The 26,818-nt window shown below is 44.3% G+C and overlaps 1 protein-coding gene across 4 annotated transcripts in view; it reads right to left on the reverse strand.

The window, feature by feature from the left end:
• DOCK7 (dedicator of cytokinesis 7) overlaps window positions 1-26,818 on the reverse strand; it is a 144,806-nt gene that overhangs the window by 4,909 nt on the left and 113,079 nt on the right. For 2 of the 4 annotated variants that reach the window (XM_045026750.1, XM_045026748.1), the window contains 14 exons: window positions 25,816-25,950; window positions 24,692-24,844; window positions 22,933-23,091; window positions 22,516-22,616; window positions 20,726-20,918; window positions 20,055-20,198; window positions 18,726-18,857; window positions 17,151-17,165; window positions 7,474-7,599; window positions 6,011-6,100; window positions 5,000-5,236; window positions 3,533-3,676; window positions 1,670-1,776; window positions 416-583 (listed from right to left, as the gene is read on the reverse strand). In XM_045026750.1, the coding sequence (XP_044882685.1) occupies window positions 416-583; window positions 1,670-1,776; window positions 3,533-3,676; window positions 5,000-5,236; window positions 6,011-6,100; window positions 7,474-7,599; window positions 17,151-17,165; window positions 18,726-18,857; window positions 20,055-20,198; window positions 20,726-20,918; window positions 22,516-22,616; window positions 22,933-23,091; window positions 24,692-24,844; window positions 25,816-25,950 (1,904 nt within the window). Of the gene's footprint in view, window positions 1-415; window positions 584-1,669; window positions 1,777-3,532; window positions 3,677-4,999; window positions 5,237-6,010; window positions 6,101-7,473; window positions 7,609-17,150; window positions 17,166-18,725; window positions 18,858-20,054; window positions 20,199-20,725; window positions 20,919-22,515; window positions 22,617-22,932; window positions 23,092-24,691; window positions 24,845-25,815; window positions 25,951-26,818 lie in introns of all 4 variants that reach the window. The other 2 variants (XM_045026751.1, XM_045026749.1) reach the window with 1 other exon arrangement.

Consider the following 26,818-nt stretch of genomic DNA (forward strand, 5'->3'; position numbering starts at 1 on the left):
ATCCGCTAGGATACTCACCCCAGGGGTTCTTTAGCTACCCCTCCAGGGATCATTGGGCTTCACTCCCTGCAATTTTAGGTACAGAACTGACTGGACTTGGAGGAGGAGTGGTCTTGAACCTGTTAGGAGGAAGGAGCATCCTAATGGAATGAGGAAAAGGGGGCCATACCAGAAAAATCTGCAAATGCAAACTGGCCAACCAATGCATCCTGCAGTGCAAGAGATATGGGGATGGGGATGGACCCACCTGCATTTCCTCTTAAAAGATCTATGGTAAGGAAAGTGGTTTTAAACACTCCCAGGGGAGTCTCCTGTTCCCATTCCTATGTCCTCTTTATGCCATATCATTCCAGCTGAGTTTTTGTTTTTCAACATTACCCGAGTTAGGTTAAAATAGAGTAAAATTAACATCCACCTGTGGCAAGCGACAGGCAAAACTGCCTTGTATAACTGCGGGATCTTTCTATTTATCAAGGGCTGGAGCGCTTCCTTGAGCCGGTGATAGTTCCTTTCAAGCTCCCGCTGATATTCCTTTTGGTCTGGACCTATCAGGCTTTTGTTTTTGCGTAATGCATCTTCACACCTAGAAAACAAAATTTTGTAAAACTCTGGCAGACAACAGGGGATGCCTGTTAATTTATTAGTATGAGAGCATTTAATACAGTTCTCCTGGCTTGACACTTAATATCCTCCATCTTGTCTTCTGGGTAATAATAAGGACTCAGTTTATCTGGTTGGTTTCCTTGGGGAGAGGATAGTGAGTCATATTTCCAATTTCCATTTTATTCATAGAGTTGTGATTCATTTTTAAATTTAATTTGTTCTCCTATAACATTTCTCCTCTGTGAGGAGGAATGGAAAGCTTATCTCCACAGCCATTTTCAGCCCAAGGGGGTTTAAAGATGGATGTTTTCACTGCCAGCCCTAGGAAAAGATTATCAAGCAGCAGACTATTAAATGTTCACTGTGAACTCTAGTATTTTGAACGATGTAAATTAAACAACGTGTCTAAAAAGGAATTGATAATATCAATGCCACTTTATTTCATAATGAATAACCAGGCTGCTTCTGGACCTACTAGTTCAGAAGAGGAGGGCAATATTGTAATTTCAGTTATTTGCACCAATTGTTTAAATGCTGATGAGATTTAGTACCGGATTGAGACTGCAATTCTATTTATCAACGAGGAAGGAAAAATAGAGCAGCAGCACACACGTCCCTCAGAGAACTCTGCCAACATGCTTCAAACCCACCTGGAGAGGGTAATTCAGTCTCCCTGCCAAATCAAGTTTGCCTGTTCTGTTGACACTATCAATAAAGATATTCATTAGTGCCAATTATGATAGTGGGGTTTTTGAGATGAGGACACCTGTCCATAAGGAACTCTGTCGAGACCACCAATTCATTTCACATACACACCCATACCTAAGGACTTGGGCCACTTGACAGTAGTTCTCAGAGACAGATGGCACCAAGGAAACAGAAAACACAGTTTTTAAACAGACTTGTTCCTCGAACAGAGCAAATGGTGATTACTGTATCTTTTCCTACATTACAAGTGTATTCTTTTACCAGGCACTGGACACCCCCTTATACTGCTATCTGAATTTCTGTTTAATGCACTGAAAATAAATGTTCTTGGAAAAAGAGTTTGAAGCCAATACTCTACCTTTTTGTGAAGTCTTTGAAACAGAGTCGTAGTTTGTTATGGTGTCTGAAGAGCTTTGGATCATTGGGTATTTCAGACAAGAAAACCTGTGCAACTTCTAATGGTCCCTTTAGGAGTAGAAGAGAAAATAGTAAGTGTCTCTGCACTCCTGTCATAGCCATTGGAGAAATTTCTTACATATAGAAACTTTCATAAAATGCAACATTCCCTTAAGAGGGTATTTCTTGGTGAATTGTGTCTTCTAAGTCCAGAGTAAATCACCAACTATTGTGACAAGTGAAAATGTCTGTTATTCTCAAGATAATCTTTAAGCGTGGGTCTCCTTTTGGAAAGTGACTGTAAAATACATGAGATTCCACATTTATTCTTTCTCAATGGCTTCTAAATCAAATGTGCTCAGTTGTCAAGTAAACAGATATTTAACACTGAAAACTGAACCAGTATAGTAGTTGTTTGCCAGCCCTGCAAAATGAACGTAGGGTCTGAAATTCAAGTTATAATGTTTCTGGCTTGTGCAGTAGTAAAGATTCTGCAGGCAAAAATCTTCCCTCATCTTCTACCTGTGCAATTGCATTACTTTCAATTCCATTGATATTGCAGAAACCAAAATACAAACCACCTCACTCACTCTTAGCTTTGGTAGCTCTGCAGGGCTAACCAGAGTGAGAAGTAGCAATACTTATTTTTAATCAAAAAAGCAAGCAGATATGATTCTGGATAACAACAAGCAGCAGGTCAGCTGACTAAGATGGGCCAGTTTCACTTAGTCACTGTATTGATCAGAACCACACTTTCAACGATTGCCACTCAAATCATAAAATCGCTGATAGTAGCTAGTCAAGAATCAACAGAAAATCAATCTTGCATCTGTAGTTTGGGCTGTAATCTTACTGCAGAGGAAAGGATATTCACCAAATCCATCATTTAGAGTGAGGTACTGTAAACTATTATTTACCACCTCACAGAAACATACAAAAAGCTGGGGTTCCAGCAGCATCATTCAATTATATTTGCTATTACCTAGAGCAGTGTTTCCCAAACTTGGGTTGTTGCTTGTGTAGGGAAAGCCCCTGGCAGGCCTGGCCAGTTTGTTTACCTGCCGCGCCCACAGGTCTGGCTGATCGTGGCTCCCACTGGCCGCGGTTCGCTGCTCCAGGCCAATGGGGGCTGCGGGAAGCAGTGGCCAGTACGTCCCTCGGCCTGCGCCGCTTCCAGCAGCTCCCATTGGCCTCGAGCGGTGAACCGCGGCCAGTGGGAGCCACGATCAGCCAGACCTGCGGGCGTAGCAGGTAAACAAACCGTCCTGGCCCGCCAGGGGCTTTCCCTACACAAGCGGCATCCCAAGTTTGGGAAACACTGACCTAAAGCATTTGGACAGGAGAAAAATTTCTCTGGCAGCAATTATATTAGAAGTTCCCCCATTCTATGGTATACTTGGTTTTAATTCAGGGTGCTGCAACTATTTTCCACTCATAATTGACTTTCTGTTGCTGAGGTACTTTACTGCTGTGTTCCCTCAACAATAGAGAGAGTAAAATCTCTTGATAACCTCTCTGGATTTTCACTTCTCCCTTGCTAGACTATCCCTAATGCCAAAGGTGTCCAGTCTTTGCAACACAAAAGGCTACAGTGGCAATTTGCCGGGATCACAATGCTGCCTCTCATTTGTTGGTACTTTAATTGTGCTATTAGCTGTGAAGTATGTTTCTAAAGTGACTTTGCACATTTTTAAAATTAAACGAAAAAAATCCAGACAAAAGCAGTTTTCACTGACACAACTTTAAGCCTCCACCAAGCTTGAACATCCAACTGAGTGATATGCAATATCTGAGCGTGTTTAAAGCATGATAAAATGATTCTCACCTGATTTACCGTTGTACCTACTGAACCCTGCAGCACCATTTGGAGCATCTTTGGGTCTGCTGGATCTTGATGAGTTGCAAAAGCTAATTCCTGTGTTTTTTTCTGCATGTCCTCTATGGCAACTTCAATGGGTGTCAAAATTATCTACAGAGGCAAACATTAGCCAGAAATATGTGGACTGTATTTTTTTTTTTTTTATTATGGCCAAGATTTTCGAAAAAAGGCACCTAAAACTAGGCTCCCAGGGTGGGATTCTCAAAAAGCACCTATGTGACTTGGGAGCCTAAATCCCATTAGAAGTTAATAGAACTGGTGTTCTGAAATCATGTTGGTGCTTTTGCAGATCCCACCTCTGAGCCTTCATTTAGGGTCCTAAATAAGTGACTGGATATTCAGAAGTGCTTTTGCAGTTGGGTGCTTAGAGCTTTTAAAAATTAGGTCCCTTGTGCCCGTTGCACCCCATTGTGTTCAATCAACCCACATGCAAGAAGTTGCAGGATTACAGCCTTATTCAGGTACCTAAATATGCATTTAGGACCCTGGCTGTAGGTTCCTGTAGTGGAAAACCTTGGCTTAAATTATGTTGGGGACAATTCTTTCTATTAGTGGCAGGCTTCTGAAGTGAGGGAGGGACCCAGTGTAATTGCAGAGGTAGAGCACATGTTCCTCGAGCAAAATGGCAGAGATATAACTCATGCTACTACATGGCAGACTCAGAGCTTGTCTACATACACAGACATGTACAAATTCAACTTCAGGGGTGATTTTAAACCAGTTCAAACGGCTATGTGGACACACGTATCTTGGTTTAGTTTAAATTGATTAGAAACAGGTTTAAGCTAAAACAAAATAAACTAAAATAAAGAGTGTTTCACGTAGGAGTTTCCACTGGTTTAAGTTTGTGTATAGACATGGCCTCAGATAGACTAAGGTCCGGTACTGAAATACTCACAAGGAACAGACACAGCTGAGTCTGGCCTCCTCAGCGGAATGATGTAACCACAACTGTTAAACTTGTAGGAACTGGCTTTGTCGTTTGGGATGACACCACAAAGCCTCTGGTTTTGAAGGACAATCCCTTCTTCTTTATTTGATTCAATACATGCAGCAGTGCTTTCTGGAGCACGCAAATGCCCATAACACAGATAAACCGCTAGTTGGAATGAGTGAATTTGACATCCAATGGGCTAAAGTTTCATTCTTTATCCCCTGCAAATTGTTCCAGTAAGAACCTCTTTGTAATGTTTTAATAAAGCAAATAACTAACCATTGCTCATCTTTATCTGTAGCAGCCTGGCCTGCTTTACAGAGCTCACTATGCACGAGTCTCAGCAAATGCAAGAGAGGCTGATAAGCTTATTTCAACACAGCTTATTAGACTTTTTGTTGTGGCACTACAAGGCACCCCCCACCCCCACCACGCGACACTGTTTGGGATTCATAATATACCCAATGCACAGGTCTCACCTCTTCTTTGTGACTGACATTTATTCTGGTTTTAATGTAAGGAAAAGCATGGGAGGTCGTCAAGATTGTCTTCCGCTTGAACTGTTCATGCAGCTCCCCATGAGCACGTCCGTCCAGGGTGAAGGGCGTGCAGTACATGAAACGCCGCAGGTTGTAGTTTTTGTCAAAATAGGTTATCCTGTCCTTCATCTCGTATGTGTCAAAGTAGGGCTCCACATAGGTTATTTGAATGTAGGCCTGGAATAGGGAAAACAAGTTTTCAGATAACAAAACACAATGCAGAGGGAAGCCAGAGTGCAAGGAGATAAATTCTGCTTCCTTCCATTTAGCTGCACAATAACCACCCTCACCTTTAAGAAACAGGACTATTTGTCACTCTCCTCCCTTTGGGGTACCTCCAGTAGCCCTAACTCACTTTTTACTCTGTCCTTACTCAAACAAAGCTCCCCTTGGCTTCTGTGAGAACTGGGCATGCTCAGCAGCTTGTGGGGAGGGGGAAAAGCAGCCCTCCCCCAATATGTGTGGGTCTCCTTCTCGTCTGTGCTCATCTGCAGCACTATTCCCCACTTCCCTATGGCACCTCTCTGCTGGTCCAGGACCCTGGAGGAAGGAGAGGGCAAGTCAGGTGCTCGAAGATGGGGGCAATGAATATTACACCACTCCCTGCATACAGCAGAGATGAGGAGGAACAGATAATGCAGCATGAAGCTGTATTATCTTTTTCACGGAGCTCTCTTTGCAGTGGGGATTTCAGAAGGCCCTGACTTCCCACTGACCTCCCCAGGATCCACAGGGCCAAGGAGCATGTCCTGCAATCTATTCTGTGTTCTTCTGTGGGAACAGTGGTGAGTGTGGAATCTCCACATGGGGATCTTCACGGGTTTGCCATCTGTCAGCCCTCTCCAAGGAATTTCATTGCAGAAGAGGCAGTATCCAGCCCAGGATTTTTCCCTTTGTGCTTTAAGTACTTAGAAATGGCTTAAACTTGACAGTTGTACGTTGCATTCTTACCTTGTTAGGATCTAGTTTGCATTTGTCTACAGGGTTAGAGTCCTTAATCACTTCAACCACATCTTCACCAAATCGCTCGCCGTAAAATCCCTGAAATGGAGAACACTGCGTTGAAAGACAACACCTATTTCTGTAACCACCGCAAGAGGATTGGAGAGATCAGGCCAAATTCAGCACAGGCGCAACTCCAATTGCCTTCAATTCAAGCTGTGCCTGGGCTGAATTTAATCTGCTGAACTTGGAGAATTAATCAGTTCGGTTCTAGGGGTTACAGCACAAAAATTAGAAGCCAGGATGGCTCTAAGTCCTTCCAATCTCATATGCTGACAAGTCATCTGGCCTCCTTGTGAATCTGTCACAAGGCTGAACATTGGGCACAACACGATCTTTTTGAAAAGCAGATGGTGCAACAGGACTGGAATTTGCTGGTTTGAATAAATTAGATGTGGGGTGGGGGAATTTGAATATCCAGATTCTAACCTCAGTTACACAATTTTAAATTTGGAGCAGCTCCATTAATTTCAATTGAGTTACATCAGCAGGGTAACTGAGATCAGAATCTGGCCCTATACTTGCCTCCATTTGGTCAGGGAAGGTACACCGATAAGTGAAACAAACTTTACAGGCTACATTTTCCAGTTATTTTAGGTGCCTCATTTTTTTGGGCACCCAACCTGAAACACCTAAAAGGGGCCTGATTTTTTGGGGGCCTGATTTTTTGGGAGGGAGGTAGGGAAGGGAGAAGGGAGGCTTATCTCTTTACAGCCTACAAGCCAAACTAATATCTCCTTTATGCAGTCTCACTAAGGGGGAAAAGATAAACACCACCTGGTTTTGGTGGAGCAATGAAACAGAAGGGCTGCGCGGTGCAGTCAGGTGAGATCCCGGAATGAAATATTAAGAGAAAGGGGGAAATGTTAATGCAGAAAAAGAACAAATTTGAGCAGGATCGAGAGGAGTGACTGTAATAACCGTATTAGCGAGGGCCAGCTGCACTGACAAGGATGAATACACAGTATAATACACCAAGAACATGGAAGTGATGTATCAAGTCTTGGCCTCTAGCTACAGGACTGAGTAAGTCAAATTATTGTTTCTGAGGGGAAACGCAGGGAGGCCATGTGGGCCCCTCTGAGTAGAGAGTGGGGTTAGTGGTGGGAGGGAGATGTGATGGGGGCATTGCATGCTAGAACCGTTCTTAGCAGCTGAGTCACTGAGCAGCGCTCTGGGAGGGCTGGGGTAACTTAGAGCAGCTTATGTTATGCAGGAGGCTGTTCTGGTCCCTAGAGCAGCCTAGAATCAGGCTCCAAGCAGCACAGCACAAAATCTCACCCACTGCCTTTGCCTAGTGATTGTTGTTTCAGCTACTACCTACGTTTCATGATAACAATCCAGCTTTTAAGGCTTGAGCAGCTCAACTGCAATTTACAGAGAGAATTTCAGGTCTATCACAACAATCTCACCTCTAGTCTATGGGAAATTTCGGCTAGCTTTGTTATCGCAGGCTCCTTGTACACAAACTCTTGTTCATCCAAGTCTCCAAATTTAGTCCCGTAAAAACCAACCCGGAAGTATGTACCAAACATCCGCTTTCCATCCTACATTTGGAGAGACAAAAAGCACTTCAGTATAAAGACTCGTTCACATATGTTGTAAACTTGAGTGTTTGCAAAAAATTTGCTCTTGACTTTGAACTGCCATTTGCTTTGGGAGGAGGGTGGGTGGAGGGGATAGAGGTACCTGGGCTAATCAACATGAAATTCAAGTTACAGCAAACACCACACTGAAGATAAACTCAAAACTAGTATCAAATCAAAGTTATTGGAGATAATGAATAGCCTGATCCTGCAATGAGTTCCCTCCTGGGAGGACCCCTATTGATTTAGGAGTGCAGCCATCCCTCAGGCAGAACTCACTGCAAGATCCTGAGCTCCACTGAACTCAGTGAAGCTGTGTAGACGTACATCAGCTGATTAGCTGGCCCTAGGTTTAAGGGAAATCATGCTAGGGTCCTTATCCTGCAATTTGTAGTGAACAAGCAAGCAGACTGCTACGTGTCTATACAGCCCATTAAAGTCTAAGCGGCTCCAAGTCAGAGCCATCTGTTCATGCACAACTAACTGCAGGATCAGGGCCTAAGTCAAGATCCACTTATACTGTGATTTAAAAATAATCCAAAATTTAAAAGGTGTTTTATTTATTTTTTAAACATTGCATTGACAGAAGCACTTTCATTCTCCTAGGGTAAACTACAGGGCCAAAGTCACTCCGAGTGGAAGCAGATGCAATTCCATTGGCTTCCAGGCCCTTGCTCCCATTTAAGCCAGTGGTGAATTTGGCCTACAGAATGGAATAGCCATGACAATTAAAGTGAAACACACGGGTTTTTGTCAGAAAAGTCAAATTTTTAAAAAGTGAGACTGAAAGATCGGAAGAAACATATTTTTTTTAAAAAAAAATCACACCTCTGATTTTGTTAAGGATCAAAACAACTCATCACGTTGCATGCAGAAACTAGACGTGCTTTTTAGAACATGTTCACCTTTACTCTCATGGGAAAGTGTGCGGCAGAACAGAATGCATTCTCTCTCTCAATCTTAGTGTTTCGGTGTCAAATGGCACCTCTACATGTCCAGCCCAGAGCGTGGGATTTGTATTTACTATTTTGCGGTGGGGTAATGCCGCAAGGCATTTTTGGTGACATTTGACTACTTTTTAGGTTAGGTGCAGAACAATTGCTGCAGTAAGTTGATCTTTTGTGGTGATGGTGAAAATAGTCTGGACGGCAGGAAGGATACAAAACTGATAAGATAAAAAGAATCTGATCCATGAAAAATGACCAGTCAGAGGAAAGCATTCAGATATCTGATGGGAGTTTTCCTTACTGCTTTTAAATATTGTAATAAAATTGTAGTTTGGGTGCATTCCCTTCATTTCAATGACTATATTTCTTTGTAATGAAAACACATAATTGTTTGCGAGCCACATTATCCCCTCTGCCTTGGTGGGTGGAGAGAACAAAAAGCAGGCAAATTAGAAGGGGTGGAAATACCATTCGCAAAGCATCACCCCCCACCAGCCCAACCGAACGCCCTTGGGAGTTGTGGCTGATGAGCCCTTCAGTGCAAGGAGCTGCAGCACCTGGAATTCTCAGGTCCCTATGCTCATAGCAGGAAGTGGTTTTATTGGTTCCTTGTGCAGCAGAGGTGCCTTTCCCCTGGACAGGGCATACCTGCCTGCCTGCCTACCTAGCTCTCTGCATCTGGTGTACAGCGGAGAGCTTCCAGAGAGCAGGAGCTTTGTCTATTTCCACAAGAACAGGAGTTTTCCATACTCCCCTAGATTACCAGAACAGAGTAGAAAGGAAGAGCTGGAAGATGGCACAGCAGATGCGTGAGGTGCCCCTGGCTGAAAAAAAAGCCTCAGGTTTGTTTTGGATGGGTCACGTGCTGGTCTTGTTACAGGGAAGTTACTAGAGAAAAACACTGAGGCCCCACTTCAGCCAAGGACAGGGTGTAACTTTAAGCCATTGAGGAATCACACTGGGCCCGGCTTCACACATGTGCTTAAATGCGCCGCTGGATCAGTGCCCTAATGGATGAAGGTATTTTAATCGAAGTATTGGATGCTACATTTGGGGACTATTAACCAGGACTTCCTCTGTATCTCTCAGCTACCCCTTATTTCAGACCCATACCTCCTCCTATCCCACTCAGTCTTGGTGTCCTTTACTCTAACTTATCAGACTGACCCATGAAACCCAGGCAATGGACAATGTTATCTATGCTAAAGAAAATGCCTCCTCATTTCCAGCTCACTGTGCTATCTGGTTTCCTCTTTCCATCATTTGAATAGCAATGCTGGCCTGTACTCAGCACCTTTCACCACAGGATCTCAAAGCTTTACACAGAATTATGATGTTCATTATGCAGCTGGGGAACTGAAACACGGAGCTATTCAGTGTCTCCCCCAATGTGACGCGGAGCCTGATCCTGTACTACCTACATGTCAGTGGGAATTTTGCCACTGTGCTGATGAGCACAGGATCAGGCCCACAGCGAATGAGGAACACACTTCGGGTCTCATAATTCCTAGAGCTCTTCCCTATTCACTAGACCATGCTGCCTTCCTTTTTGGGTCTTTGTCCCACGTTACAGGCCTGATCCTGCTCTCCTGGAAATAAGGGGGATTTTTGCTATGGATTTGCACTGGTAGGATTGGGTCATGTATCTCTCCTATTTGGGCCTAGGCAGGTTGAGAGGCAAGCCCTGCATCCTTTTAGCCTTAATGGTACAAAGCCATATTCCAAATCCATTTTTAAAAGTTCCTACAAGTCTCCACCGATGGCAATTCTAATGAGCATCTCCTGAAAGTCACTGAGCTCAGTGGGAGTGGAGGGCACATCCCACCTTCCAAGAAGTGCTCAGTTCTGTGCAGGATTGGTCCTGATCGTCTGAGATGCTGAGCCATTCCAATGAGGTGCACAGTGTCCTTAGCTCCAACTGCGCTCAGTTCCCCACAAATTCATTTCTAAAACTAGCTGGGTTCAGTGTCAGAATGAAGGGGTTTGGGCCTGATAAAAAGGGATATTGGCTTCACCAGTGTGATATATTATTTAAAAAAATATATACTACTACCAAAGCAATGGTTGCTTAAAATAAAATGTGAAAGTCCTTCCAGGATGCATTTCTATGCGCCCACCTCACAACAGGAAAAAATCAAAACCCACGGATCTTTCAAAATCCACGGCTCAACCACCTGCATGCTATTCCCTCTGAGAGGCTGTCCCAATAGGAAAGAAGACAAAAATGGCTTTAAGCCACCTCTGTGATCTCCTGATCTTGGGGCTGTACCGTCCCTGGCACAAGTTGGAGCAGCCTTCAGGCTGCTCTATTGTGTGTAAGTCCCAGCAGCCTCCTGGGTCACAGCAAGGGTTCAGAGGGATCATGGGGTATCCTGGCCATACCCTTATTCCCCAGACCATGCCGACACCAACCAAGGATTCCCCTAAAATAGAGAGAATTCTCACATGGCCAGCTTTTCCTGCTTTAGGGCTGCTTTGGGTTGTTGGAGTGGAGCAAATAAGCCTTAATCTTGGGGGAGAAATGGTGGCTAATGATTTCAATGGCATGAAGCACTATGCCAAGTAATAAGTGCTTGCAGGATCGGGCCCTTAGATTGTAAATTCTTGGGGCATGGACATTGTCATAGATACTTTGTTAAGCACTAGGCACATTTATGTTGCTATGCAAATATCCACAAGTAGGAAAAGAAAATGTTGGCTGTTCACCATTGCAAAATATTGCAATTTACTAAATCCACATACAACCAGTGTGATCAGGTTGTGTGCGTGCACATGTACAGGTACATACATATGTACAGGGCAGTGACGGCAAAGGCAAAATCCATCTCCCCAATCTGAAGCCAGGATGGGGGCTTAGTACAGCCTCAGACCACGTGCCAACATCCTTCACTATCGTAAAGTCCATTCACAGTGGCTTTTTGTAACAATGAACAGTATTTTAAGCCAGAAACCAAGTCACTTAAGCTGAATCTCTGACTCCTGAAAATGATCCAAGCGAGACGATATGAACAGCAGGTACGATCCCTGCCGCGTCGGTATGGCTGGCAGCGTTGGTTAGCGCATTAGCCTTTTGCCTCTGGAATCCTATTAGTCCAAATCAAAAAACTGCCCTGCAACATGGTGCATTCCAGCCCAAGGGGCATCTGTGTTAAAGACTCAGGACCTGAGCAGCAGGGATGTTACAGGTCAGAACTGAGGAGCGTGGGTGGAGCTTTCATGGCACCTTGCTGCAGACTGTGAGATTTTCACTCCTGGGCTCCAGGGGCTTTGGTTTACACAAGTCACTCTGCTGCACCGGGGGATTGTGTTCCAGCAAAGACAGTCCCACAGTTCAGTAGTGTGCTTCAAAAAGGAGTGAGCCTGTGTCAGTGCCTGGTGGGGCCTAAGCAGGAATATCTCCCCCACGCCCCAACACATACTAATAATTAAGGGGGGGGGGGCTTTGAGGTACTCGGGACCTAAGCAATTGCTTAGTCTGCTTATGCCTAGCGCTGGTTCTGGATTGAGCCCACCTACAATAGGCAAAACAATCATTTTCAGACACTAGCTTGTGCTAAAAAGCTCCTCTGGTGGGGGTGGTCTGCCTATGTGGACAAACTGTTTTTCTCCCTTCCATAAGCGCCCACTTCAGGCACAAGCTACATCATTAAAATGTCTTAAAAGAGGGGGGGTGGTTTCAATAACATTTAGCCCCTGGACAGCTGGGGCAGGATGTCTTTAAGGGTTAAATAACATGGTAGGAGTGCTTATGGCACAAACTCTGGATCCATGTACGTGAACCCTGTAGCCGAGCTGCCCAACATGCTAAAGCACCAACTTCATCCCCCCTTAGCACCACAAGAAAGCATGTTTCCCTGATAAAAAACAATGAAACATCTCCTGAAAGCCTCCTTTCATCTGCTGTTCCCTCAGCTTTAACCACGTGTGATCTCCAATGTGCTGCCATATGTTGCATCTGCTTTAAAGCCATTTATTGTTGGGAGGTCAGCCTTGCTAAGTGGGCACAAGATCACTGACAAACAAAGGAAACATTTTAATGTATATCTGGGTTTTCAAAGGCGCATAAGAGAGTTAGGTGCCCAAATCCCACTGAATTTCAGCCTTAATGCCTGTGTCCCTCTTCTCATCAACGAAATGCACAGCTGCCAAGCTTTGTGCAGTTCTGTGTATGACATGACATGCAAATTATTTGAAAATATGCAAATCAGCTCATTAAATGTGCCTATTTGCAAAAACCTTGTATATGATTATAAAACTTTGGCTTAAGGTCAATACACCTCTACCCCAAGCACTGTTGGGGTGCTGACAGGTGTCTGGGGAATAGGTGGGTGCTATCTAAGTGGAGGTGGCTGGGAGAAGCTTTGGGGTAGTTAAAGGAAGCTGGGTTTGGTGGGAAGGCCGGGGGGAAGGGTAGCTGAATAGCTTGAGGTAGAAGCTGGGGGCAGCTATGTTTGTGGGGCGGCTTTTGAGGGCAGGACATTGTGGAAAGTTGAGGGCAGCTGGCTGGGGTAGAAGTTGGAATCTGCCAGGGATGGTCTGGTTGGTTGCCAGGTTTGGGGGAGATCTGGGGCCAGTACTGAGTCCCCTTCCCCTCAGTGCCACTTGCTACTTCCTACCACCATCACTACCGCCACCTGGATGCTCTTTCCCTGCTCAGCTCCAGTAGGGGGTGCAGCGACAGGGAGCTGGCTTGGCTGCCAGCTGACTATGAACACTCATGAACAACTAATTACCCCCAGTGCAGCCACAAGTGAGTATCTGCATGTGCAAACCAGACAGCTGGGTGCACACACACCCATCTGTATGGGCAAATGCGTAAGTGCTATTTTTATCCTTCACATATTTTTAGTAACAGTGAACCTCCTGGAATTGGGAAAAGCCCAGTTTCCAGCCTGGCTGGGAAATACCGAAGGGCTTTTGCTTGTGTTAAGCCAGTGTTTGCTCAAGTTACTATAACTAGCAGCCAAGTGAGCCAGTCAGGCAAGGGTTGATTGCGGAGTCAGAGGCAGTTACATGCAAATTTGGGATTAATCAATTCAAATCATTGTAGCTTTTGCCTAATGGCATTAAACAACCCAGGTCAGCCACCTAGGACAAAGTAGGAAACTGGACACGAATGGGAGGTAGTTGTTCTTTGAACTCCACTGTCTAGTGTGAGAAAGGTGGCTCTCCAAAGGTGTTTGTTGACTGGGCAAGACTGAAGGACAACGTCAGTCTAGGGCAGAGATCGGCAACCTTTGGCATGCGGCTTGCCAGGGTAAGCCCCTTGGCGGGCCGGTTTGTTTACCTGCCATGTCCGCAGATTCGGCCGACTGCGACTCCCGCTGGCCGCGGTTCGCCGCTCCAGGCCAATGGGGGTGGCGGGAAGCAGCAGACAGCACATCCCTCAGCCCGCGCCGCTTCCCACTGCCCCCATTGGCCTGGAGCGGCGAGCGATTGGCTGAACCTGCGGTCGCGGCAGGTAAACAAACTGGCCCAGCCCACCAGGGGGCTTATCCTGGCCAGCCGCGTGCCAAAGGTTGCTGATCCCTGGTCTAAGGCTACTCAAATGTACCTCGGTAGCAAAAGTGAAACAAAGAATTGAATTCCACGGCTAATCTGTTGGCAATGGGCTAGATCAGCATTTCTCAAACTGGGGTCCGCGGACCCTCTACTCCAGGGAGTCCACGGGCCCCACTGATCAACTCCTCCCCCTTCCTCCCCCTTCTCTCTCAGTGCCTCCTGCACGCTGGGGAACAGCTGTTCAGCGGCATGCAGGAGACGCTGGCAAGGAGCGGGGACGGGGTGCACTTGGGGGAAGGGGCAAAAGAAGTGGGGAAGAGGAGGGATGGGGTGGAGTGGTGACAGGAATAGGTGGGGCGGGGTGGGGTCTGGGGCCGAGTGGGGCAACAGGGGGTCCGTGAAAAATTTGACATCAAAATGAGGGGTCCTCAGGTTGCTAAAGTTTGAGAACCACTGGGCTAGATGATAACGTAACATAATTTAAGGGTCTTGTGTTATGAGCATGTAGTGACTCTAATTTTGCCAGGATTTTCCCATAGAAATTAAATCAATTCCAAAGGCCTGTAAACATAGGACTGAAAACAAAACAAGTCATTTAAAACTATTACATTGTTTCTGAAGAGAGCTAAAAATGCAGTTATGAGGGAGAAATTATTAACAAAGCATTTTCTCGCCTATTATTTCAAGAAAAATAATAGGTCTTTGGGAGGAGACGAGAATGAAGGTGAACACTGAGTAGCCATTACAGAACTGGCAGAGCAGATAACAGCCACCATGATTTATGAAGGGTTCATGATTGTTATTATGCATGGTAAATACCTTTCAAAATCGCTGGGAATAAAGGTTTAAAGTTATCTCTTGCACACACACCAAAAGCTTTGCCAACTAGACTGACCTTATTAAAGGGCTGAGAAATTAGACACAGCGGGGGGCCATTTATTGACAACAGGGTAGCCTGGGTATAAATGCAGGCAGAACTGGCCCAAAATAGGTATGAGCAAAAATAACACCTTCATACATGTTAGAGGGGGAGTTGATAACCCCAAATCTCTCTGTTATGGTGTTTTAAATTTTCTTGCTGATTTTAATCCAACATACAAAGTCTTTAGACAGTCTTGCCAACTCTTAAAGTCTTTCAGTGGTTGGTGGTTTTCTTAAAACCACCAAAGCACCAGCTCTTGGAGTCTTGTGATTCAGTAAGAATCTCCACTGGCTTTGTTTTTAAACCCACCTGGTTGCAGTGAAAAGCATGAAAAAGTGAATCCTAACAGCTCAAAAACCAGAAGGTAAATAAAATTATTAAAAAACTCATGATTTTTAAGCAACATCTCATGAATGTTTTGAGATCTGACTCATGAACACTTGAGTTGGCAATACTGCGTTCCCTGGATCTTTTAGTTGGCATTGCTCTTTGGTAAATGAAATTATTGAGGTCTCCACAGAGTAAAAAAAAAAAAAAAAAAGAAAAAATCCACAAAGTAGGAACTTACCACAACAGACAATAGTAAAAGTGGGGAGTAGGGTCAGCAACCAGGGCGATAGAGGAGAAAACAGAAAGTATTTTAATTAGGGAAATTCCAAAAAACAAATAAGCAGCAATTGGCAGCAAATAAATAAATAAAAAAGAGGTGCGCATCAATTAAAATATTTTTAAAAATAAGGAAAAAGAAAAACATGCAACAAATGTGAAGGCTACGAAGCAAAAAGCTCAGCAAAAGGTGGCAACGAAAGTGCACAAAGTAGACGAGAACATAAACCATGGGTGTGTTTTACCATGCAATAAAACAAGACTGAATGATGTTAAAATCATAACCAATGACAAGGGGATACTTCAGGGGTCGATTTAGCATCATGAAGATTGATCAAAATAGATGCTCACAGGCTTTTATTACTTATTGGCTATTGAGCACACATAACTTACATTCTATGATACAAACATTGGATTGCTTGGTCACCTCATCTGCTAGGACTTGTCACAGTAACAAGGCAAGTTCTTTTACATCAGAAATTACAAGTAAACTATTGAATTTTAATTCTTGACAAGCCAGAATTAGACACGAAGTTTATACATCTCTGGCCAAATCTCTAAGTGTAATAGAGAATATGTAGGACCTCTTATGTAGGCTCCAACTCAGAAACGCGTGTGCTTACGTGCTTTCCTGAATTGGGGTCTTAAAGTACTGAACAATCTTGATAGTAAGAGTGGACCAGATTGAGTTGCTTGATTTAAAGTAAAGCAGAAGCAAATATCAGTGCTTGAAAAGCTCTTTTGGGAACTGAGGAAAATAATCTAGGAGTGTATTTACAAAATGTTAAAAAAATCTTCTTAGACCATCGAAGTTGATGTATAGGAGCAAAAATGCAAACACAAGCAACTGACCTATGAACTGATTCATCAAAATCACAGTGAACTGGTCTGTGTGAGAGATCTAGTGGACACCGTTTATTTTTAATCCAAATGAGTGTCTCTCGTGGTGGATATTGTAGAAATGCAAGCAGAAGGCCTCTGCTAAAACTAAAGCAGCAGAACAAAATCTCTGGCGTTAAAAGAATTGAGCTATTTTATTCCCACCCAAAAATCTGCATTAAAAAAAAAGTATTCAGCATTTGTTAATTACCAAGATTAAGTGGCTTTAGTATGAGCGAATGTCTGCTTAACCATGACACATTTCGCTTTTGACACCTCTGAGCATAAGCACTTAAATCGACCCCTGTGGGTGGGGTGAAAATATGGTATGAGGAGATGATATTCTGTGTCAATGCTGATGAGAAGAATTATAAACAAAATATAAAAACAAACTAGTGATGATACAGTGGCTCATTCACCAAAGAACCTCATTAGTGGAACACACTGGCATCCATGCACTACCTACAGCTTCTTAGAAAGAGTTTCCTACAACTACCACAATCGTTTTATTGATATTTCTTTGGTTAATGAATTCAGTTTAAACAGCAGACAGCAACAGAAATACCCACAGCTAGCACATGTGGGCAAAGCATTGGCATGAGTCATCTGATCAATTAGTGTTCTTTACTAACTAAAATATTACCTACCTCCCAGCCAGTACTCTGTATAATAAAAAGTAAAAAGGGCATGTCACAGAAACAAAGAGAGATGTTTCAAAGGCCAAAAACATGACCACTAACGTACGGTATTATTAATCTGAAATGGTCTCACTGACTATAAGTTACCAGGCACCTACAGTGGCCTATTGTTTCCTTTGGCTGAGAAGAACATTACATGATTGATTAGAGAGAGATCAACCACTTTTTGTCCTTTATTATTCTGTTTATCATGTCTGGTTAATATCAGGAATTCTGGCACAGCCAGTTATGTGGAGAGAGCAGGGCCAGATCCCCAGCGGGTGTAAATCAGGACAGTCAGTGGAGCTATGTAGATATCCCTCCACTGAAGAGCTGGGCCCAGCTTATACTTTTATAGAAGTGTAATTAAACCAACGGTCACACATACCCAGGCTATGTGAGGGCTGCATACTAAACCATCCTATTGGTATTTGTTTTAGAATTGGCTGCTGAGTTCTTACGCTCAGGCACAGAAAAGGACAAGTGCTATGGGCCAATCCTATAAGGTAACAAGCACCTCCATCTCCCATTGAGCTGAGGTCCACTAAGCTCAGTGGGAGTTGAGGCCTTTCAGCATCTTCCAAGAAGTGCTCAGCACCTCACAGGATGGGTCCCATATAGCTGCTCTGACCCTGTAAGATGCTGAGTGTCTCCTATGTGGTGCCTTCAAATCCCACCGAGCATAAGCCTCAGTTCAGGAAATCTTCCCAGTTCAGGACAACTTTTAAGCACGTGATTAAACTTTAGCTTAAAGTTAAGCATGTGTTTACACGGGGGCCACAGTTTTTACAATAAGCCCAATCGGAAGTGAGCTCAGTGATTAGCAGCCTATTGCCTGATCTTACATCACTGCCTTCAGTCGGAGCAGGATCAGCTAATATTGCACGGAAAAGAGCAGGAGATTGCACAATAACACAGCCCAGTTACCTCATTCCTAAGTGTTTGCTTTTTCAATGACATGGATAATGTTGTCTGACTTTTAGTTATACTGGTGGATACAATTTTAAGGGTTTTTTTTTAAATAATAGGTGTGTATTCAGAATGAAATCTAATTTCAGAGGCAGGGAAACAAGGATATTTTGATTTTCTTTTACATTTTTGTTTAAAGAAAAAAGGATTTTGATGAAGTTCAAAATAGCTCAGGCAGCCTATGAAGAGCTAAATAAAACCCAAACATTTCTTAATGTTATTTAGCGAGCTAAATGTAACAAACATTTTTTTCCTAGCATGCAAACATATTTTAAAATAACACCTGAAATTATACATCTATAACTAGAAAGCACAATGCAACTGACAGATTTCTTATTAACTCCTCATCATTTTTGTTATTTACATGAAAAGTTTGTATGTGCAGACTTGACATCCTTGTATGATTATAAAGGTCCCGAGAGTCAATGTTCATTAGCAATCCTTGCATTTACTGTGGACCATCATTTTGATGTTATTCGTATAATCTGATTAAAAGTTAGCTTTGGTGGAAAACAACACTAAAACATTTCAAATATCTTCACAGTTCATACTGCAGCTGCAGATTAAAATCATTACCTGATGAACAATTTTGCTGAATGCTTCTTGGAGTTTACCATGAATTGTGGACAGTTTCTTGGCATCTCTGTTAGCTTCATGAATAGGAATAAGGACTTTGTAAACCTCGTTAACTGCTTCATACATGCCAGCCTACAAAAATAATATGTATCAGATGGATCTTTCTATCAATTTAACAGGAAAAGAAAAGAAATATATCTGGTATATAATGCATGCTCACAGTACTTCAGTAACTACGATTACAAAATTGAAGTAGTTGCTTATATGCCTACATTTATTGTAATTTAATGAGGAATTTTTTACAAGAGGTATCAAATCCTCAGTAATTCATAGACCCAAAAGCACATATAGTAACACATTTCTATTTATTTTTAATAAACGTATTTATTAGTGAAGAGGGGAGAGGCTGAACCAAATATTAAATAAGTCAATGGGAACAGTATCTATGTCTGAGTGCACAGTATGGCCCATTAGGTTTAGTGTGACTTGGGTCTATGTAACTTGTATATTGCATTCTCAAACTCCAGGAGATGGGACTTGCGAAGTGTCTCCCTGAAGCGTGTCTGCCAAGTAGCACCATTTGCCCTCTCACCCAAGGTGATCTGACTAAGGTTCCACCCATCACAGATGGATTTAGAAGGATCTGCAGAGGCATTATGCCTCCCTGCTCCCTCATGGCTTTGCCAGTCGATTGCAGAAAATGTGCTGCCAGGGTCTGTTGTCTGTTGCCCCGCCACAGGGAATTCCAAGTCATGTTGTGGTAAATAATTACCTTGTCCTTAAAAGCCTGTCTCTGATGGGTACATTGCTACCATTCCATTACCATCCCAACCTCTGCCCGCACCCAGCACCAGCCTGCGCTCTCCCTAGCCACAGATCACAAACCCGGCCTAGCAATCCGTGGAGGGGCATCTGTGGTATGAGGACAGGGAGGCCACAAAGATACCACTCACCAGCTGTGTGTGCCAGACCCCTCTACTCAAAGGGGTGGAAGGAACTACGTGGTCTTTAACTATTAATGTAGAGATAATATTCATCTTTCACTAATGGTAAATTAGAACTTGAATTAGAGCTTCCCAACTAACTAAAACTCAATTACCTGAAATGCTGAAATGGAAACAAACCCACAAAACCACTCAGTGATAGGCTATGGTTGATTACAAGGGCTAACTTAAGCTGCCCAGAAGAAAAAATGCGACCAGTGCCATAAAAATAAACCAAGCGATATGGCAGAATTGTACAGTTTCATTTACAAAACATTTTCCTGAATACTGCCCAGCACTATGAGAGTTGCTGAAGTAGATATAGAGAGAGATTAAAATCTTCTACCATGGAGAAAGACGCTGCAGCCTGTTCCAGCAATCCCACCAGACCTGCTTCTGTAAAATACTTCCCAGAACAGATACCTTCTTCATCTGGTGAGACAACATCATCAGAAACTGCGGATTCTTCCAAAACATTAGAAGATATGTTCTAAGGAGAGACAATTTAGATAGAGTTGAAAAGTTTTATTTGAGCAACTACATTTAATACTCCAAAAGAAACAGTTAATCTGATACTGCGTCAAAAAGCTTTATTCAGTTTTTACTCAGGCCACATCCTCTTTGAAAGAGGCAAATTTCAAGTATTTTTCATTTCGCCACAGGCCCTGATCCAGCAGAGCGCTTATGCATATGCTTAACTTTAAGCCAGTGGGACTACTCACATGCTCAAAACTAAGCATGACCTTACATGCTCTCCTGGATTGCAGCCTGATGCTCTTAGTCACAACCTAATCACAAGAACAGTTTTAAACAACTGTTTCAGAAGAGTTATACCCTGTCTGGAACAGCAAAATCGTATTAGATGAAGCTGTTTTCAGGACTGCTTCTTGAAAATGCTTCTTAACACGGCCAACTTTGATTTGTACTTAGGACTTTTATTATTGCTTCGTATCTCGGTATTAGGTGGTAGAAAAGCAAAATGTACAATTTTGGGGGGGGACGGAAGCACATTCCTACCTGAAATGTTACACACCCTACAGGAAGGTATTTTCGATCCTCAAGCATGCTTAAATATTCAGCCACGAGGGCTGCCGAGTGGACCAAACACTGGGCAGATTCAGCATGATTGCTCCTTTCAGAATGCTTTCCAGCCATGTTCTGTAACCAGGTCAGTCGCAGATCTGGGGAAGTCTGATAGCCCTTCGCAATTCTAGTTGAAAATAAACGTCTCGCAATTAGTGTTTATTTACTTATATGTATATTTTACAAGTACCCCTCCATAGTTCTAGGCTTGAGATAAACAGCTATGAACTAGAGTCATATACAAAATAATTCCCTGGACTTCCAAGCTAGGAAACTCTTGGTGTTGTTATCATTTAACTTTTGTATTGCAGCAGCACCTAGAGGCTAACCAAGCTGGGGCCCCCACTGTGCTAGGTGCTGTACAAACACTGGTGTAAATATATGCTATAGCAGCAGCATAGGAAGAAACAGGGTGGTGTTTAAATAGAAGAACTCATTTTAAAAACATTTTGACAGTGAATGTAATGTTCTTGGGACATAACAGCAAAGGGCTTGATCCTGGGAGGTGCTGAGCACTCTAGCTCTGATCCAGCAAAGTGCTTAAGTACAGAGTAGTCCCACTGGCTTCAAAGTTAAGCCTGAGCTTCCGTGTTTTGCTAGATCAAGGCCACAACGCACAGCCCCTTGCAGGATTACGCCCTACTGGCTTTGGGCTGGAGCGGGCATAGTGTGGGCAGACACTGTGTGAACTTCCCCCACTCCTCTGCCAATGCACTTGGAGCATAACCTGAAATACCCAGGCTGATTCAGTCTGGGCCCCCCCCTGAGCAGACACTGCCCACTGGGCTGAACAGTGCTAATTTCTGTGGTGGTTTGTGGGGTGGGACCCCCCCCAAGTTCACCACTTGTCACCTGACCCAAGATGTGCCTTCCGTGCACCAACCTGCTACAGTGCATCAGGGGAAAAGGTGCCCTTATGCAGCTCTCTTAACAGCAATCACACTCCCAAAATCTTAGACATTTGGGCCATGTCTCACTGCAGGCTGATCAGACTCGTTCACCAGGCTCCAGGACCTGGCCTGATAGTTTCAAAATAGACTAATAGCAGCCATTTTAGCTGCCTCTTTCTGTCCTGCTTATCGCTCCTTTCCTTTTGCCTACTGCTCGCTATGGCCTGCGCCTGGTCCCTCTGAAAAGACTAGTTGTCTTTTACTTCTGTGCAGCTAGACTGGTCCTGTATCCCAGATGCCTGGCACTAGTACACGGGACAGAATCTGGAATGGAAAATGTTACCCGACATTTTCCCTTCTGGGACCGATCTCTCTCCCAGTCTGCCCCACGCACGAGATGTTCTTCAGATATTTCACTGCTGAGGAAGGCTGCATTGCTAACAGCTTTTTATAAGAATTCGGTGTTTCGATGCTATTTTGGAAGCACTAATCTTGAGCATGGGAGGAAGAGGTTTGGTCAAACTCTGAGGCCTGTGGGTGAGTCTCAATGGCCTCCTGTATTTGCAGGAAAAGTGGTGCCACTGAAATATCTCAAACTGGAGGAGAGGTGAGCACCATTTGACCTTTGCATTAAGTGATATTGACATGCTCAGCACCATGGGGATCATGGTAACACAAGGAAAGCAGTTTTAAATGTAAAAACGGTGATTGCTACTTTTAAAGAAATCACTATGACAGGGTATTTCAAGTTCCTAAGATGGGAAATACAGCATTCAAATACCACAGCTGATTGCATCCACTGTACATCTTCCGCAATAGGCATGTAAACTCTACCTGTACATCAAGTCTATCAGCATTTCTGGATCTTCCTGGTGTTCCTTCATTTTAACTGTATCAGATAGGATCATATGGAGGTTGAACACAAGATCCTGGACCTGTAATACAGAAGCCGATGAAATGAATTGCCATCAGGAACCTCACTATACACTAAACACATTAGGGCCGCTGCCTATTCTGAATCTTTGTACATTTGCTCCTTGTTATCAGTGGGAGCTAATCAAGGGCTTGAGTTTTACAGAGCAGCTCATGGATCCCTCTCCAGGAAATGTATCCGACAGCCCTGCTATACGTGGCTTAATCTAAATCAGCCTGTTTTAAAAACCCAGAATGAGCCACGACCAAAGGCTTCATGAAAATCCAGCCACTCTTTCCAGCTAAACGTAACTCTTGGCCCGGTGGTATTTCTCTAACCTGATCTGGGAATGTCGTCTCCCGGAGTTCCAGATCTTCTTCAGCGTACGTCAAAATAGTCTTCAGAGAACGTCTCAAGAATTCCTCATTGAAATTCTGGGATGTTCCCACCAGGGATGAGAGGGACATGGTCACCTGCATTTTCACTCTGGCAAAGTTCTGCAACAGAAAAGTTACTACAATGCAATCACGCCATAAGAATCATAACTGTCCATTGCAACGCTGGCGCAGTGCTGTTTGCATCCTCCCACCAGCCATAGATGCGGGATAAAAACCAAACATTTAGTAACATCTTCCCTTTCTTAATGGGGCTGGCCAACTGAGCAGCCTCAGTTCCTTCCCTGCCTCTGAACAATGCATTTTTTTTGGTGTCTCTGCCACTTTGTTTGTTGTGTGTCTTTGGCTGGCATATGGCAGGGGTACTTCGCTCCAGACGAGTGTTCTCCAGAGAAGAGCTGTTAGATTTCCCTGCCTCTTCTTGCTCCTCTCTTGAGCGTGGTGTATGAAATGACCCGTTGGCCCCAGTCCCTTTAGAGGAAGAGATTACCCCGTGTGTGCATGACCTTCTATTTCAGGTACCCCATTCTGTGCTGTTTCAGCCCACAGGCCAAATCCTCAGCAAGAGGGCACAGAGGCATTGTAGTTTCACTGGACAGAGCCCTGTGATAGCGACTAAGTGAGCTCAGTTCCCTTCCCCTTTTTGCTCTCAATTTAAGAGCATCTGAGCCCAGGAGCCTGTGCACGCTTCAGTCTCTGCTGTTCACGAACAGCAAAGATTTCATCACAAGATGAAAGAAGATCTAATCGCAGCTACAGGAACTCTGTAATGAAACACAAGGTGTTTGGGGTATGCTTTGTGAGATTGCTGCAGTGGCGCTGTTAAAACATTTAATAGTAAAGTGAACATTGGGAGCTCTATTTGTAATGTAAAGTGCATATGGGGAGAATCAGGCTGAGATCCAATTAGATTCATAAAGAATACAGAACCAACAGCACCTAATTAGTCTAGATTCATGCAGACCTTTCACAGAGGACACACTTAAGCCTGGTGATGGGACAGCCGAGGGGGCAGGTTGTGGCTCTCTTACAGGGATGCGCAAGGCGGGCAGAGGGCAGTTCCTGCAGTGGCCTCAGGGATGCTGCCCCGGTAAGGGTACAGAGGCGTAAGGAGCCGGCAGGGCCGCAGAGGAGAATGCCTGTTGCGCTCTCCTAGGAGGTAGTGCAGTGGTGGCATTTCCCAGGAGTGTTGTGCATCACTGTGCACTCCTGGCCTAATGTGGCCCCACACCATCTCCTGCAAGGGGCCTGTGCCTAACAGCCCGACCTGGCCCTACAAAAACAGTGGGTAGTAAACAACAAGTCTTTCAGTTTGAGAAAAATTCTACATTTCAGTGGAGGTCCTTGTCCATTTTTTTTTAATAAGTCCCTATAAAATGACAGAGGAGGCAGCTTGGTCTAGGGGGTCAGGGCACCAAACTAGAATGCAGGAGGTTGGGGTTCTAATCTCTGCTCTGCCGCTGACCTGACGTGTGGCACACAGCAAAGTCACTTCACTGCTCGGTGCCTTTGTTTTCCCCTCCTGTTCTTTGCACGTCTTGCCTATTTTGATTGTAAGTTCTTTGGGGCAGAGACTGTCTCTCACCAATACAGCGCCTCACATCGTGGGTCCCTGATCACCAATGGGGCTTCTAGGTACTACCGGAATATAAGCCATCTCCAAATGATGCTAATAAAAGAACAGCAGCAGCCATATACTTACATTTCCAATCTCGAAGTTCTGCCTCATAAGGAGGTAAAGAGAGGCACTCGCATGGGACCGTATGGTACTAATGCTGCTGCTGCAATGTCGCAGAAGCCTCAGGCAGAGATCAGCACACTGCTCGGTCTCCTCTTCGAACAGCAGCTCAGGGAACTGTAGCGAAAGCACATGAGAAAAGTAATTCTGCTGAGGCTGCCAGCATCAACTAATGGACCAACTTCAGAGGTAATCTAAGGATTCATCTACGCGGACAATTAAACCGCGGCAAGCTGGGGTGTGACTCTACCGTGCACTAGTCTGCTGCGGTCTATCTGTGTGCGTTAGCAGTTCGTTAGAGTGCTCTGGGCTAGTCCCGTTACAAAGAAGACTAGATCAAAGCGCTCAAACGAACTGTTAACATGTGTCAGTCAGATGCATGTGGACAGACAGACAACTGGCTAGTGGGGGGTTAGATTACACCCTGGCTTGCTGCGGTCTAACTGTTCACGGAGACGAGCCCTAAGTTACATTACAAGGAGTTCATATCGGTGTAAATTACATTTTCTTCCAGTTCCCTCAGTTTCTATGTTAAGCCAGGTTAGACGCCTAGCCTTTCTTACTCAAACTTCATGAGACTCATGGATCAAACTCGAAGGTCTGAGGGTCAAATTCTGTACACTAGGTTGGACTCCATTAAGATATTAACATCTACATGTCAAGAGGGCGTAAATTACATGACAAGGAGCTGGAAGAAGGAGAAGAAAGGTGACGTTACATTAGGATAGAGGGTCCTTGGTGCGCATTAGAGCAACACGGGCTCCTTAGGCACTGGTAGGGTGGGGGTAAGTAGCTCTAAGTAGGTCTCAATGAGTAAGAGGGGCTCTAACTTGCCCATCAGCTCAGTGTGTGATATAATTTTAACAAGCAGCCCAGCAAAACAAATTCATTTTGTGCACAGTAGTCAGACCTGAAGTGTATGACTGCAGGTAGCAAACATGAAGAACAAACAGCCTCCTTCCATTCATCAAACCACACAGCGCAAACACTAACGTTAGGAACTACAGACCAACAGCCTGGCAGTGACATGACCCGAATACTGAAGAGAAAACCCCACTACATGTGACAGCCTCCTGCAGGACACTCACCTTTGAAACCAGAGCTCTCTGCGTGGCGAAGCAGTGTTGCAGATAAAGTGCACTTTGATTGCAGGCCATGCTGTGGAGAAGAACTTTCAGCACCCCACCGAGAATGCTCTCTTTGGATTCCGTCACAGACACAGTCTGTCGTTAAAATTAAATCAACAGTCACGTGAACAAAGTTAACCCTTCGGCCGATCAGGTGGTGCTACTGTCCCGAATAATCTGCACTGACCTATTACAAATGAGTGAACCTCGCAAGTTTCTGAGCCAAATCCTCAATGGGTGGGAATCAGGAGTCCTACTGAAACCGATTTACACCTTCTGAGGATCCGGCCCTTGAAGCATTACGTATGCACTAAGCTCTATTACAAATACTGTTCTAAAGACACACTTTGGCTGGCTCCTGTGTGGGTTTGGAAGGTGGAAGATTCACCCAACACAAGAGCCAGCCACAACTGGATTCTCTGTGTGAAATTCTGGCTCCACTGAAGTCAACAGAGGATTTGCCATGGACTTCAATGGGGCCAGGATTGCTCCCCGCTAACACTTAAACAACCTAAGAGACAAAGAACAACAGGGCCATAGTTGCAGAGGGGAGCTCACTGCACCTCTTTATGGGATAGTTCCGGTGGTACCGTCCCCATGTGCCTCTGGGAAGCACAATTCCTCCTGCTGAGCCCTGGGGCAGAATGGCAAACCTGGGAAGGAACTAGCAGAAATTTGTCAGAGGAGGGCAGGACCATGGAATTATGACATATTCTGCCAGGCATTAGTTACACAAAACACACAAGCAAATATTTCCGGCATTACTCTAATGAGGGCGACAAGCACCTTTACAGAAGGTTGGAGGAACGTTTGTGATTTACGAAACAGACTGTTATATGGCTGGGGAAAAAGATCACTGTGATCTTTTATCTACTCTAGGATCTCTCCTCCTGGATCCCTCTTTCTGCTGCAGCAGCAAAGTTTAAATACGAACAGCAGGAGGGCACAGTTTAAGAATCTGAAC

The sequence above is a fragment of the Mauremys mutica genome, chromosome 8 (assembly GCF_020497125.1).
Source record: "Mauremys mutica isolate MM-2020 ecotype Southern chromosome 8, ASM2049712v1, whole genome shotgun sequence".
Lineage (NCBI taxonomy): Eukaryota > Metazoa > Chordata > Testudines > Geoemydidae > Mauremys > Mauremys mutica.